Genomic DNA, 11,707 nt, shown 5'->3' on the forward strand with positions numbered 1-11,707 from the left:
CCTCTACAATGAATATTTCAAACACCTGAAAAATTAAAATAAGAAAGAAATAGGAGATGCTAAACAATGAAAAGAAATTCAATGTCTCTAGATTGGTACAATTAAATTATGAATATGGTTATATTAGCAAAAGAAATGTACAAATTCAATGCAATTCCTATCGAATACCCAATGACATTCTTTACATAACTAGAAAAAATTATCCAAAATTCTATGTGGACACAAGAGACCACAGCCAGAGCAGTCGTGAGCTCAAAGCACACTAGTGGAGATCTTAACACCTGACCTCAACATATGCTACAGAGCTACAATGACAAGACAGCGTACAGTCACTGTTGGGGGGACTGTGAACTGGTGCAGTCAATAAGGAAACCATCCTGCAGGTTTCTCAAAAGTCAAAACAGCACTATCACATGACCCAGCAGGGCCACTCCTGGGCATTTGCCCAAAGAAGTCCATATCCTACACAGAGACACCTGCACAACCATGCGTCCTGCTCCAGCCACAACAGCAAGGAAATAGAAACAGCCTAGATCCTTTACCAATGAGAGGATGATGAAAATGTGGTACATACACACAATGCAGAGTCTAGCTTTTCATGTTCCTATATGTAGGGTGGATAGATATATATATCCCAATGTACAGATGAGGCTATAAATTAGGGTCTGGGCCTAGAAGCTGGAAAAGGTACCCGAAAGGGGAAAAGCGTGGTGAGGAATTGGAGAAAGGTTATAGGATTCATGTGACAGGAACGTGAACAGGAGGCTACTGACGGCAGAAAGCACAGGGAGCACAAGGGGTAAGGAGGAGAGAGGAGAGGATTACAAAGTCAATTTACGCTTGAAAATAAAACTTAATCACACACTAATAAAAAAAGTAAATAATATCAAACTAAAAAGCTGAGGATGCAGGGATGAGTGCACATGGCTGCTGCCGTCTGACTGACTCTCAACAAAGAGCAGCACCCAAACACTGGGGGCAGATGGCAGCCTTTCACCCAGCAGCACCCAGCACACAGCACAGGCGTGTGACTGCACCGAGCTGGGCTGTGGTTCACCTGGTAGAATGCTTGCCTGGCATTCGCAGCCTTCTCCCCAGTGCACACGAGCTGAGTGGAGCGGCACACGCCTGTAAGACAGAACTGGATGCAGAGTCGGGAGGGTCGGATCCAAGACCATCCTCAGTCACATAGCAGCCTGAAGCCCAGCCTGGGCTATGTGAGACCTTTCTCAAACAAGCCTCTCGTTAACAGTTTTCAAATATCAGCCCAACACTGACTGACTTCCTTGAGGTAATAGAATGCCAATGGCTGAGGAAACAGGATCAATTAAATTACATAGACTTGATATGCTCCTGAATAGCCAAGGAAACAGCAGTGAAACAGCAGCCTGCATATGAAAGAAAAGGTTTGCCAGCTACTCATCTCACAAGGGATATACAGAAAAGGGGAGCAATTGGCTATCAAAAGAACTGACAGTCCAGTCAGAATTCGACAGTCCAGCCAGAGACAATTTCACTGACCAGGCATTTTTACAGATGAGCAAGTATGAACAGCCAATAAATGTAAGACACATATTTAATATTGTTGGCCATTTTAGAAATGCAAATCAAAACTCTTAATTGCATCTCACTCCAATAACCATTGATACCATGAACAAAACAAGCAACAGGTAGACATGGTAGCACGTGCTTTTAATCCAGGCACTCTGATGGCAGAGGCCGGGCTGAGTCTGTAAGCTTAAGGCCAACCAGAGCTACAGCATATAGAAGGAAGGGACAGAGAGAGAGAGACAGAGAGAGAGAGAGAGAGAGAGAGAGAGAGAGAGAGAGAGAGAGAGAGAGAGAGAGACAGAGACAGAGACAGAGACAGAGACAGAGACAGAGACAGAGAGAAGAAGAAGAAGGAGAAGGAGGAGGAGGAAGGAAGGAACAAAGGAACGAAGGAAAAAGTAATGGCATGAATATGAAAAAAAGGAGCTTGTTGGGAACTTAATCCAGTCGCTGTGGAAATCAGGAGGGTCTCTGTAAAGCTACCATTAAAGCCCAGCCTCATTATTCTGCGTATACAACCAAAGGAACACAAGTCATCATGGAACAGACAGACCCACATATCCATGTTTATTGTCTAACTAGTCACAATAACCAAGACAGCCTGGGTGCCCAACAATAAATCAACGAATAGTGAGAACGTGGTATACACACATAAGAAAATATTATTCGGCCGTAAAGTGTGGGAAGCCGTGCTGAATTCTGCCATGTTAGTAATCCCGTGCTTAGGCTGCTCACTGTGACCTTTGAGTTGCTGACCTTTGCCTCGTGAGGTCTAGTGTTCCAGGCTATCCTTGGACTGTTTACCTTTGAAAAAAGTAGGGAAGTATCTACTGGGAACCACCTGGAGGATAAAGGAAGTTCTTACAGGGAGCTACTCTGAGAAATAGGCAGTTCTTACAGGGAGCTACTCAAACCACTGCAGTCTTGCCTGGAGCTAGGGAGAGTGGGATTAGAACAGATCCTACTAACCTTGCTCTCCCTGTATTCTGACTAGTCCGCATTAAAGTGAGTCTTGATCAGAAATGTCCAGACTTGACTCATTATTTCTCGTGTCTCTGTACCCACTTTCAATCCCTACTCCTCTTTCAGGTGAACCTGGTTCGATTTGTCCTGTGGGATGGGACACAACAATAAAGAACAAATTGTATCATCTGAAAAAAAAAGAATAGGTCTAGAGATCATCATGTTAAACAAAATAAACTAGATTCACCAGCCAAGCATTGCGTGTCCTCTCTCACGTGTGAAGGTGAAGGGTGAGGGGACCAGAACGTGAGCTCAGAGCGAGAGCTGGGGATGGGACCTTGACGCTGCCCAGCCTGCTGCCACTGCAGACTCCGAACAAACTTCGCTCTGATGTGTGGCCTAAAGGGTGAAATAGTTAACTATTATCCTGACCCCCAGAAGAGAACGTGAAAGGAGAAGGTAGAAGGAGGAAAGGGGATTAGAGAAAGAGGGACGAGAAAAGAAAATAGAGGGAAGGTTTTTGATCAAAGTACATTACATGCATATGTGAAATGTTAAAACGAGGCTCACTGCTTTGTATAATTATCATAGGCTAATTATAATTATCTTTTAAATCTGCTATCTTTTAGGACATAAGTTCCTAGGGGGTGTAAACCACAGATGGGAACAAGATTTGAAAGAGTGAGGCCAAGAGTGGCTGCAGCTGCGTTTGTGCTGGAGATAGCGCCCACCCAGGTGCAAGAGGGGACGAGGTAGGAAATGCCCTTAAACTAGGGCTGTCTGGGTTCTGCCCCTGCTGGGTCACATGCCAGCTGAGTGGTCTTGCTCAGGTCTCCTTCTGAACCTCACGTTCCTCTGCACACCGTGGAGAGAGCTGTCACCTTGGAGGAACTTCCAGACACTAATTCCAACCCCTCGCCTCTCCCAAGGGAACCAAGAGAACACAAGAGAAGGCTCAGACCATAAACTCAGGGGACAACGACAGAATGAGACAGCCATTATGGGTCCTCTGACATCCTCTGTATATTACAAATCAGGCCAAGGAAATGAGGACATACATAGGATGTGGCAGACAAGCTATTTTCCTTAAGATCGTCAGGGAGTGGAGGGGGAGGGTGTTGGATGGAAGAGAGATGAGCTAACTAACCAGTTTCCGCCCAAAGAAGCTCCAAGCCCCGGGCAGGGAATCTCACACACACACACATATAAAAAAGCAAAAAGAACAGTGTGAACATTTCCTGCTCCACCCCAGCTCCCACCCTGGCTGGGTTACCACATCGATCACTTGTGAGGCAATCTTTCCCAGGGATGCCCATGTCACCAGCAAGGGGCTGCCTATAAATGCTGGGCTTGCGCTGCTCTTGTCAAACGGCCTTTGACCCTTTAGCTTTGGTAAGTCAGCCTCATCTTCCCTGGAGAGGAGCCTGCTTGCTAGATCTTTCATTCCTTGCCTAACCAACTTCCTTCCCAGCCCTCTTCTAGAAGCTCTCTGTGGTCAATGCTGTCCCTTTTATATCTTTATACACTTTTTCTAAGAGTGCTGTATTATAAAACATTTTGCTTTTTTACATTCCAGAGATAGTCCAAACTTTGTTTTCATGTGTGTGTGTGTGTGTGTGTGTGTGAGAGAGAGAGAGAGAGAGAGAGAGAGAGAGAGAGAGAGAGAGAGAGAGAGAGAGGTAGCTGTCTCCTCAGTAAGTAGCACCCTGCTGTACTTACCTTTCCTGCCTGACAGTGGCCAGAGACTAGGTCAGGAAAGTTTGGCATCTCATTCTTTTCCTTGTAACCCTGTTTCCCATGTTTTCAAAGAGGAACGAGAAGATGGCCACCAATACACCAACCCTGATGGAGAGCAGCATAGACACCATCATCGACACCTTCCAGCAGTATGCTGTGGAGACAGGAAACCCAGAAACCCTGAACAAGAATGAATTCAAAGATCTGGTGAAAAATGAGTTGGGAACCTTGTTGAAGGTGAGGCTGGGCTGGTGAAGGAGGCTGCCTTCTGTGGCAGTCGGGGAGACAAGTCCCAGCACCTTCCACCAGGGGCCGTGGGCTTCTGTCACCAGAGGTGCTCAAAGTTAGACATAAGGCAGGAGGTTGTTCATCTGAGCACCTGCAGTGTGTGGTGCCCTGTCTTGGGCAGAAGGACGTAGAGATGACCTAGGAACCCATTATCTCCATGATGGTGACACGTGACCTTAAGGACACAGGCAAATCCACTGGCCTGGGAGTCTGCAGGGATGTGTGGCGAGTCCTGTGTGTAGTCTGTGCTGGGGCCAGCGTAGGTGAGTGACTGTGACAAATTAATAATAATAATAATAATAATAATAATAATAATAATAATAATAATAGATTCATTAAATAATTAAGTAGAGAGATCTCCACCTTTGAGGGAGTAACATATTAGCTGAGACCTAATTCTGATAAAGGACTCATGGGGTCTTAAAACAACGAGATAGCACGTTCAGTTGGTTCCGAAAGAGGGAGGTTGAGACCAATTACCCTTCAGAATGGGCTTTACGAAGAAAGACCTTCAAGATGATGAAGGCCATGAACCAGCCTTTACATGAGACGGGATTATAGTTTAAAATATTTTAAGTATATATTTTATGTTATATAACATGTATATATTTTAAAATAGCATAGAGTATAAAAATAGGAGAGGTAGACATGGGGTTGGAGGCAACTGAACTAAAGGAGAGAGAGAGAGAGAGAGAGAGAGAGAGAGAGAGAGAGAGAGAGAGAGAGGGAGGAGAGAGAGAGGGAGGAGAGAGAGAGAGAGAGAGAGAGAGAGAGAGAGAGAGAGAGAGAGAGAGAGAGAGAGAGAACCTTTGTTTTTTGTATAATTTTTCCCCAAGGGCATGAGAAACTGTGCCTATTATGGCCAGCTCCTGTGTGATGGTTCCCTGCCTACCTTGGGACCAAGGAAAATTAGAGAATTGTCATGTGGGAGGTATTAGGGATCAGATACCTTCCCATAAGTGAGCATTTCAGGCAAGCAAGGCACTGACTCATGGTAGACAGAGGATGCACTGAAGCTGTGTTGGTGGGTCTCTTCTCTGTGGTCCCTCCATGGGTTCTGCTTCCTATCCTGACATCCTCTGCCAGAAGCGGAGTGATGGGGAGCCACCGGAAATGCGGAGCTCAAACAGGAACTACTCAGGCTGTGGGAAGGTGCCTTGCTTAGCCAAGGCGTCCCAGGAGGCCACCGGAAAACTTGTAGCTAGATGCTGCATCAGCTGCGACATCTTGATCTTTCCTCTTTATCCGAGTCCCCTGCCACACTTTATCATACATACACTTTGGGGTCAGCAGAGCAAACCATGCTCCCCACTCTAAGATCCCGTGCTTCCTGGCTTCCTACATGCCTCCCCCAGCGAGTAGCCTGAGCAAGCTCTAACACTAGTTACTCCAAGCAACGATCTGTGGCGGGAGATGACTGAGAGAGAGGCTGAGAGAGGGAGGGGTGCACAGCCCTCTGGGAGGATGTCAGATCCAGATTTACAGCTCCTCTCCTCTGTCCCAGCCCTCACAACCTGCAAAAGCTGCCTACCTTTTAGAAGGCCAGTTTCCGTTTCCATCTGTTAAAGTAGTTGTAAGGACAAACGAGCGATATTTCTAGACTTACTAATTGCCTGACTTCCTGTAAAGCAGATTCTGCGTGTCCAAGGCAGAGGGCTGTCTGGGGAACAAACTGCAAAGTATTTAGCCCACATTTCACACCTGCTCCATCATGAGCCCTCAGAACATCATTTTTGTTTTTAAATCCAACCCCTGGTCCTGTGCATTTGCCGTCTAGTCAAGCTCACTGGGGCCCAGCGCTCTCCTCCCGGCCTGCGCTCAGCCCTGACGGCCTCCTCTGTTTCACCTGCAGAAGGAGAAAAGGAAGGACAAGTTCTTCGACAGCATCATGGAGGACCTGGACACCAACCAAGATGACACTCTGAACTTTGAGGAATTTAGTATGCTGATTGCAAGGTTCCTTTCTGACATCAATGAAAGTGGCCTGAGAGCCACCCACATGGGCACGGCCACAGCCACGGTACAGGCTTTGGGAAGTAATTAAGAAGTCAGCCACGTGGCCTCTGACCAACCAACAGTAGATGGAATGTCTTACCAAACGGCCTTGGTTGTGGGTCTGGGAAATGACAAATAAAATAAAATAAAGTCTTCATCCATTCCTGTGATCTGCGTGTTGCTGCTGCCTCCTTTCACTGTTGCCCTTTCCAGGGTCCGAGTGCTAACCAGCCCTGGCCTGTTCTGAAGTTCAAGCCTTCCGTTCAGTCATGACAACAAGAGCCAGAAACCTGTGTCCACACTGAGCCCCTAAGGCTTACCTCCCTCGTCACATGTCTGTCCTTGACATTAGGCCTCACCACTCAGATCACAGTCTGCTTGTCCAGCCTGTCAACATGGTCCTTGTCACTGCAGAAAACAAAATCATGTGGTCCCTGTTGGGGTTTGGTTTGGCTGCTGCCCAAATGAGCAGACTCACGTACCCCAGAATGTTTGTAACCTTGCCTAAGAAGGTATTCCTGTTTGACCAATAAAAAGCCAACACACCCTGGCAGGGCAAAGGGGATAGGCATGGCTAATGTTTCCCAGGCTGGTGGGATGGAGAGGTTCTTGGGAAAGGAAGCAGTCAGGGACTGGAAGAGGATCTGGGGGAGAGAGAGAGGAAAAGGAGACGAAGAGGAAGGAGACTGCCACCATGGGTGAGGTAGAGAAGCCTCCTCCTCATGGCTGGCGTGGATGGATCATTTGGCCAGATGATGAACATTAGCAAGTATTTGGGATTATGGATGGGAAGTAGCTGGTGCCTACCTCTCACAGGCATTGGATGTCATCTCTAACATGGAACATGCTGGTGCCCACCTCTCACAGGCATTAAATGTCATCTCTAATGTGGAACATGCTGGTGCCCACCTCTCGCTGGCATTGGATGCCATCTCTAACGTGGAACATGCTGGTGCCCACCTCTCACAGGCATTGGATGCCATCTCTAATGTGGAACATGCTGGTGCCCACCTCTCACAGGCATTGGATGCCATCTCTAACGTGGAACATGCTGGTGCCCACCTCTCACAGGCATTGGATGCCATCTCTAAAGTGGAACATGCTGGTGCCCACCTCTCACAGGCATTGGATGCCATCTCTAACGTGGAACATGCTAGTGCCCACCTCTCACAGGCATTGGATGCCATCTCTAATGTGGAACATGCTGGTGCCCACCTCTCACAGGCATTGGATGCCATCTCTAACGTGGAACATGCTGGTGCCCACCTCTCACAGGCATTGGATGCCATCTCTAATGTGGAACATGCTGGTGCCCACCTCTCACAGGCATTGGACATCATCTCTAATGTGGAACATGCTGGTGCCCACCTCTCACAGGCATTGAATGCCATCTCTAATGTGGAACAGGCTGGTGCCCACCTCTCACAGGCATTGGATGTTATCTCTAATGTGGAACATGCTGGTGCCCACCTCTCACAGGCATTGGATGCCATCTCTAATGTGGAACATGCTGGTGCCCACCTCTCACAGGCATTGGATGCCATCTCTAATGTGGAACATGCTGGTGCCCACCTCTCACAGGCATTGGATGCCATCTCTAATGTGGAACATGCTGGTGCCCACCTCTCACAGGCATTGAATGCCATCTCTAATGTGGAACATGCTGGTGCCCACCTCTCACAGGCATTGAATGCCATCTCTAATGTGGAACATGCTGGTGCCCACCTCTCACAGGCATTGGATGCCATCTCTAATGTGGAACTTGCTGGTGCCCACCTCTCACAGGCATTGGAGATCTTGGAAAAGGTTTCTAAAAACATATCTTTTGTTTTATTATTTTTAAAGTTTTTTCTTTTTCTTTTCTTTCTTTTTTACATATATTTTATATCAGTCCTCATATACACAATAAACTACCTATTGCAAGAAGAACCATGAAACAATCAGAAATTATATAAATGTTACATTCTTAGTGTTTTGGCTATTTGCACTTGACAGCCTTGAAAAAAACATCTTTCCTATCTTGGTGCATCTAAAATTCCTAATGTAAATCACTCTCCATCACATCTTGTCATTATCAATTTAAAACATTGATCTAGACCTAAGAACGTCTTAACCCCAAAACAACTAAGCATCACTGTTAAACTAAGCTACCCGGTCTTCAACTCCATCAGAGACTTGAGAAGGAATCAGCTTGATTACTTGAGAATGAAAGGAGTGCAGGTTACTAGCTTTCCAAATGAGAAGGTGACAGAGACAGTTTTCCATCTGGATAGTCACCCAAAACTCTCTATGATGTTGGAATATCTTCTTCAGCCTTGTGGCCCAATATATCGGACAGACATATTTGTGAGGCAGGAACTGTTGAGGCCTTGCTTACCCTGTCTTGGCAGAGTTTGGCCATTGACTCTGCTTGCATCTAAGCTTACGCTTTTTAAGGCAGAATTTTGTCTATGGTAGAAATGAGGACATTTTCCCCAGTGGCTTGTTTGCCACATTTGAAGCCATCTCCATAAGGATATTCTTTGATGCTCATCATCCTCTTTGAGGTAGGCTGGGTGTTTCCAGGAGTTAACCTGTCGCATTGTCAGTGAATCTTTAAAATCATAAAAGACATTTAAAGTGCCATATTTTTCATGTCTCTGAGGTTTTTGAAGACCTTATCTAACTATCCTACCTTATCTTTCTCTAAAATCTTATCTATCTGCCACACCTAAGATGTATATTCTTGTGATAAAAGTAGACTAATGATTGACATGGCTATGATTAGATCAGCTAACAATTAACTTGTATAACTTATTTATCCTAAACAGTCTGCAATAGCACTTTCAAAATATTGGAAGTAAACATTGTATTACAATTGAGTGATATGGATACAATACACAATACCTATATTAGAGTTGATCTCTCTCTCTCTCTCTCTCTCTCTCTCTCTCTCTCTCTCTCTCTCTCTCTGTGTGTGTGTGTTTGTGTGAAGAATAAACTTGCATTTAATTCTATACCACTGTATCTAGAATTAAACTTATTTTGCATCTATATACAAAATTCTATACCAGTGCATTAAAAATAACCTTGTGAGTGACAATTGAGGCATTAAGTTGAGGAGTAAATTCACTAATCTACTTTTTGCTCTATCTTCCCTATATATTTCTACATTGCCCACTTCTTTCTTTTCAACCCCTATCTCTAAACCTAAGAATGTAAGATAAAGGAAAAGAGAGACATTGCTGAGTCTAACTTTTTTTCTTTCTAAATAAGACCAATAATAACTTCTAACCAACTCGCATTGATAATAACCCTCTATTGCCCACGAAAGCAACCCAAGACATATTGGACCTTCTTAAAGGAAATGGGGTGTCATTCTCTAAACATTTCTTCTGGCTGATTTGGGACAAATAATACCTAGTAGGGGCCCAAATAAATTTGGATAAATGGTTATACATGCTAGGAAGGGGGAAAAGGTTTTGTGAGAAAGAATGAGGCCGATTGACACTGCACCCCAGCACGTCCTCAGGGGCCTCCACAGTCCAGGGTGTTAGGCAAGGGTCTGTGACACTAAGGGGTCCCACTTATCACTCTCCCAACTCCGGTATGTCTTGTGAAGGTTGTCTGAAAGCTGTGCAACTGGGCAAACTCTTCCTAGGAGGAAAGTCCATCTTCTGACTGGCATCAGGCTCTAGGCTTTTCATTTGCCCAACATTTACTCCCTGAAAGATTTACAATTCATTGGGACCATAGTTTCAAAACACTGATAGCCAAGTGGTAGACACCCAGGTCTGCAAACTAACCCAGCTCCTGTTGAGATGACAACATTGCCAGAGAAATGGTGTAATAGCTATATTTGAAAGAACAAAATACAAAAACCCCAAGGAATAAAGCACACTTTAGGCCAAAGAACAGTTCAGTAAAAGATTCTTAGAGGGCAGAACTAGTGACAAAACTGTGTGTTCAGCCAGGAGTATCCAATTGCTCTGAGCTACAGGACTAGAAACTGGAGCATTAACTCTGAAATATAACCGTGACCCAGAAGGTCTTAAGACTAAAACAGGTTTCAAAGATGACTAATGGTCATCTAGACAGGGAGGAACCCTCAGGGATATTTTCATTAAGTAGATTAGGATCTGAGTGCTGCTTTGGTTGTATGCATGTTCTGCTTTGGTTTGCTGTATACTTAAACAATGTACCTGAAGAGTTCCCCTCCATTGACCACAGCACAGCACCACAGGACAGTGAGGACAGCTGTCCCCATTCAGGTGTGAATCAGCAGAGATAGTTCTTGACAAATGTGTCTCTTGTGGAGACATGTTCTTGCACTTAGAATACCCTAAGTTTATACTGCTTAAACTTGGGAGAGACAACAGTTTTCTTAATTTCTGATCAATAGGGGTGATTAAGATAATGCAGCCATCAGAATGAGTTGTACATTTGCAGCCTTGTAATTGGGACGACTGTGAGCTGAGGAATATCATTTTAAAAGCATTTCTACATGCATCGTCACATGGAATCAGTGTGTCCTCATTCTATGTGAAAAGAAAGAGGAAGCTTGGAGTCCCACTTGGGTTGGTAACTTGAATTATCATGTTCAGTTGAGCCAGTTTCAAAGAACCTGAACTCTAGAGACAGTTTTCCATGGCATAATATTTCAAAGACTTGAAGTAAAAAAAAAAAAAAGTGGAAGTATCCTAGTGGCACTGAAATCACTTGGTGTTCAATGTACACACTGTTACTAACTGAGGACAATACATGCAGTAAATATTGAACCCTTATTCAGATCTTGCCAATGGACAGGACATTCTCCATAGTTAAGTGGAGAGCAGGGACTGACTCTGACGTGAACTCTGGCGCCCCATATTTGACCATTTCCCCTTGGTGGGGAGGCCTGGTGGCACTCAGAGGAAGAATAGGTAGGCTACCAAGATGAGACTTGATAGGCTGTGACCATAAGGTGCGGGGGGGGGGGGTGGGGGGGTGGGGGTGGGTGGGGGGGGACCTCTTCTGTCACAGACAGTGTGAAAGAGGGAGGGAGGAACAGGAGAGAAGCATGGGGCTAACAACTGATATGTAATCTGAATAAATTAATAAAAAAATTTAAAAAGTAAAATAAAGTATCCAAAAGTTTTCTACACAGACATTGTCGGAATTCTCTGAGGAGATTGAGTTTTACATGCTGTCTTAA

General features: G+C 45.1%; 1 protein-coding gene across 1 annotated transcript; it reads left to right on the forward strand.

Moving 5' to 3' along the window:
- The first annotated feature begins 3,802 nt into the window (after positions 1–3,802).
- LOC311590273 (protein S100-A9-like) lies at positions 3,803–6,699 on the forward strand. Its single transcript, XM_084769177.1, has 3 exons — positions 3,803–3,906; positions 4,324–4,488; positions 6,392–6,699. The coding sequence occupies exons 1-3, from the start codon at positions 3,856–3,858 to the stop codon at positions 6,581–6,583; spliced, it is 408 nt and encodes a 135-aa protein (XP_084625303.1). The 5' UTR covers positions 3,803–3,855; the 3' UTR covers positions 6,584–6,699.
- The last annotated feature ends 5,008 nt before the right edge of the window (positions 6,700–11,707 follow it).

Source organism: Acomys minous (assembly GCF_964271855.1).
Source record: "Acomys minous genome assembly, chromosome: 19".
Lineage (NCBI taxonomy): Eukaryota > Metazoa > Chordata > Mammalia > Rodentia > Muridae > Acomys > Acomys minous.

Coding starts and splice junctions, on each gene's coding strand:
- LOC311590273 (XM_084769177.1), top strand. CDS start 3,856: ATGCTGGGCTTGCGCTGCTCTTGTCAAACGGCCTTTGACCCTTTAGCT. Junction 3,907..4,323: donor CCTTTGACCCTTTAGCTTTG/GTAAGTCAGCCT, acceptor ATGTTTTCAAAG/AGGAACGAGAAGATGGCCAC. Junction 4,489..6,391: donor AGTTGGGAACCTTGTTGAAG/GTGAGGCTGGGC, acceptor TTTCACCTGCAG/AAGGAGAAAAGGAAGGACAA.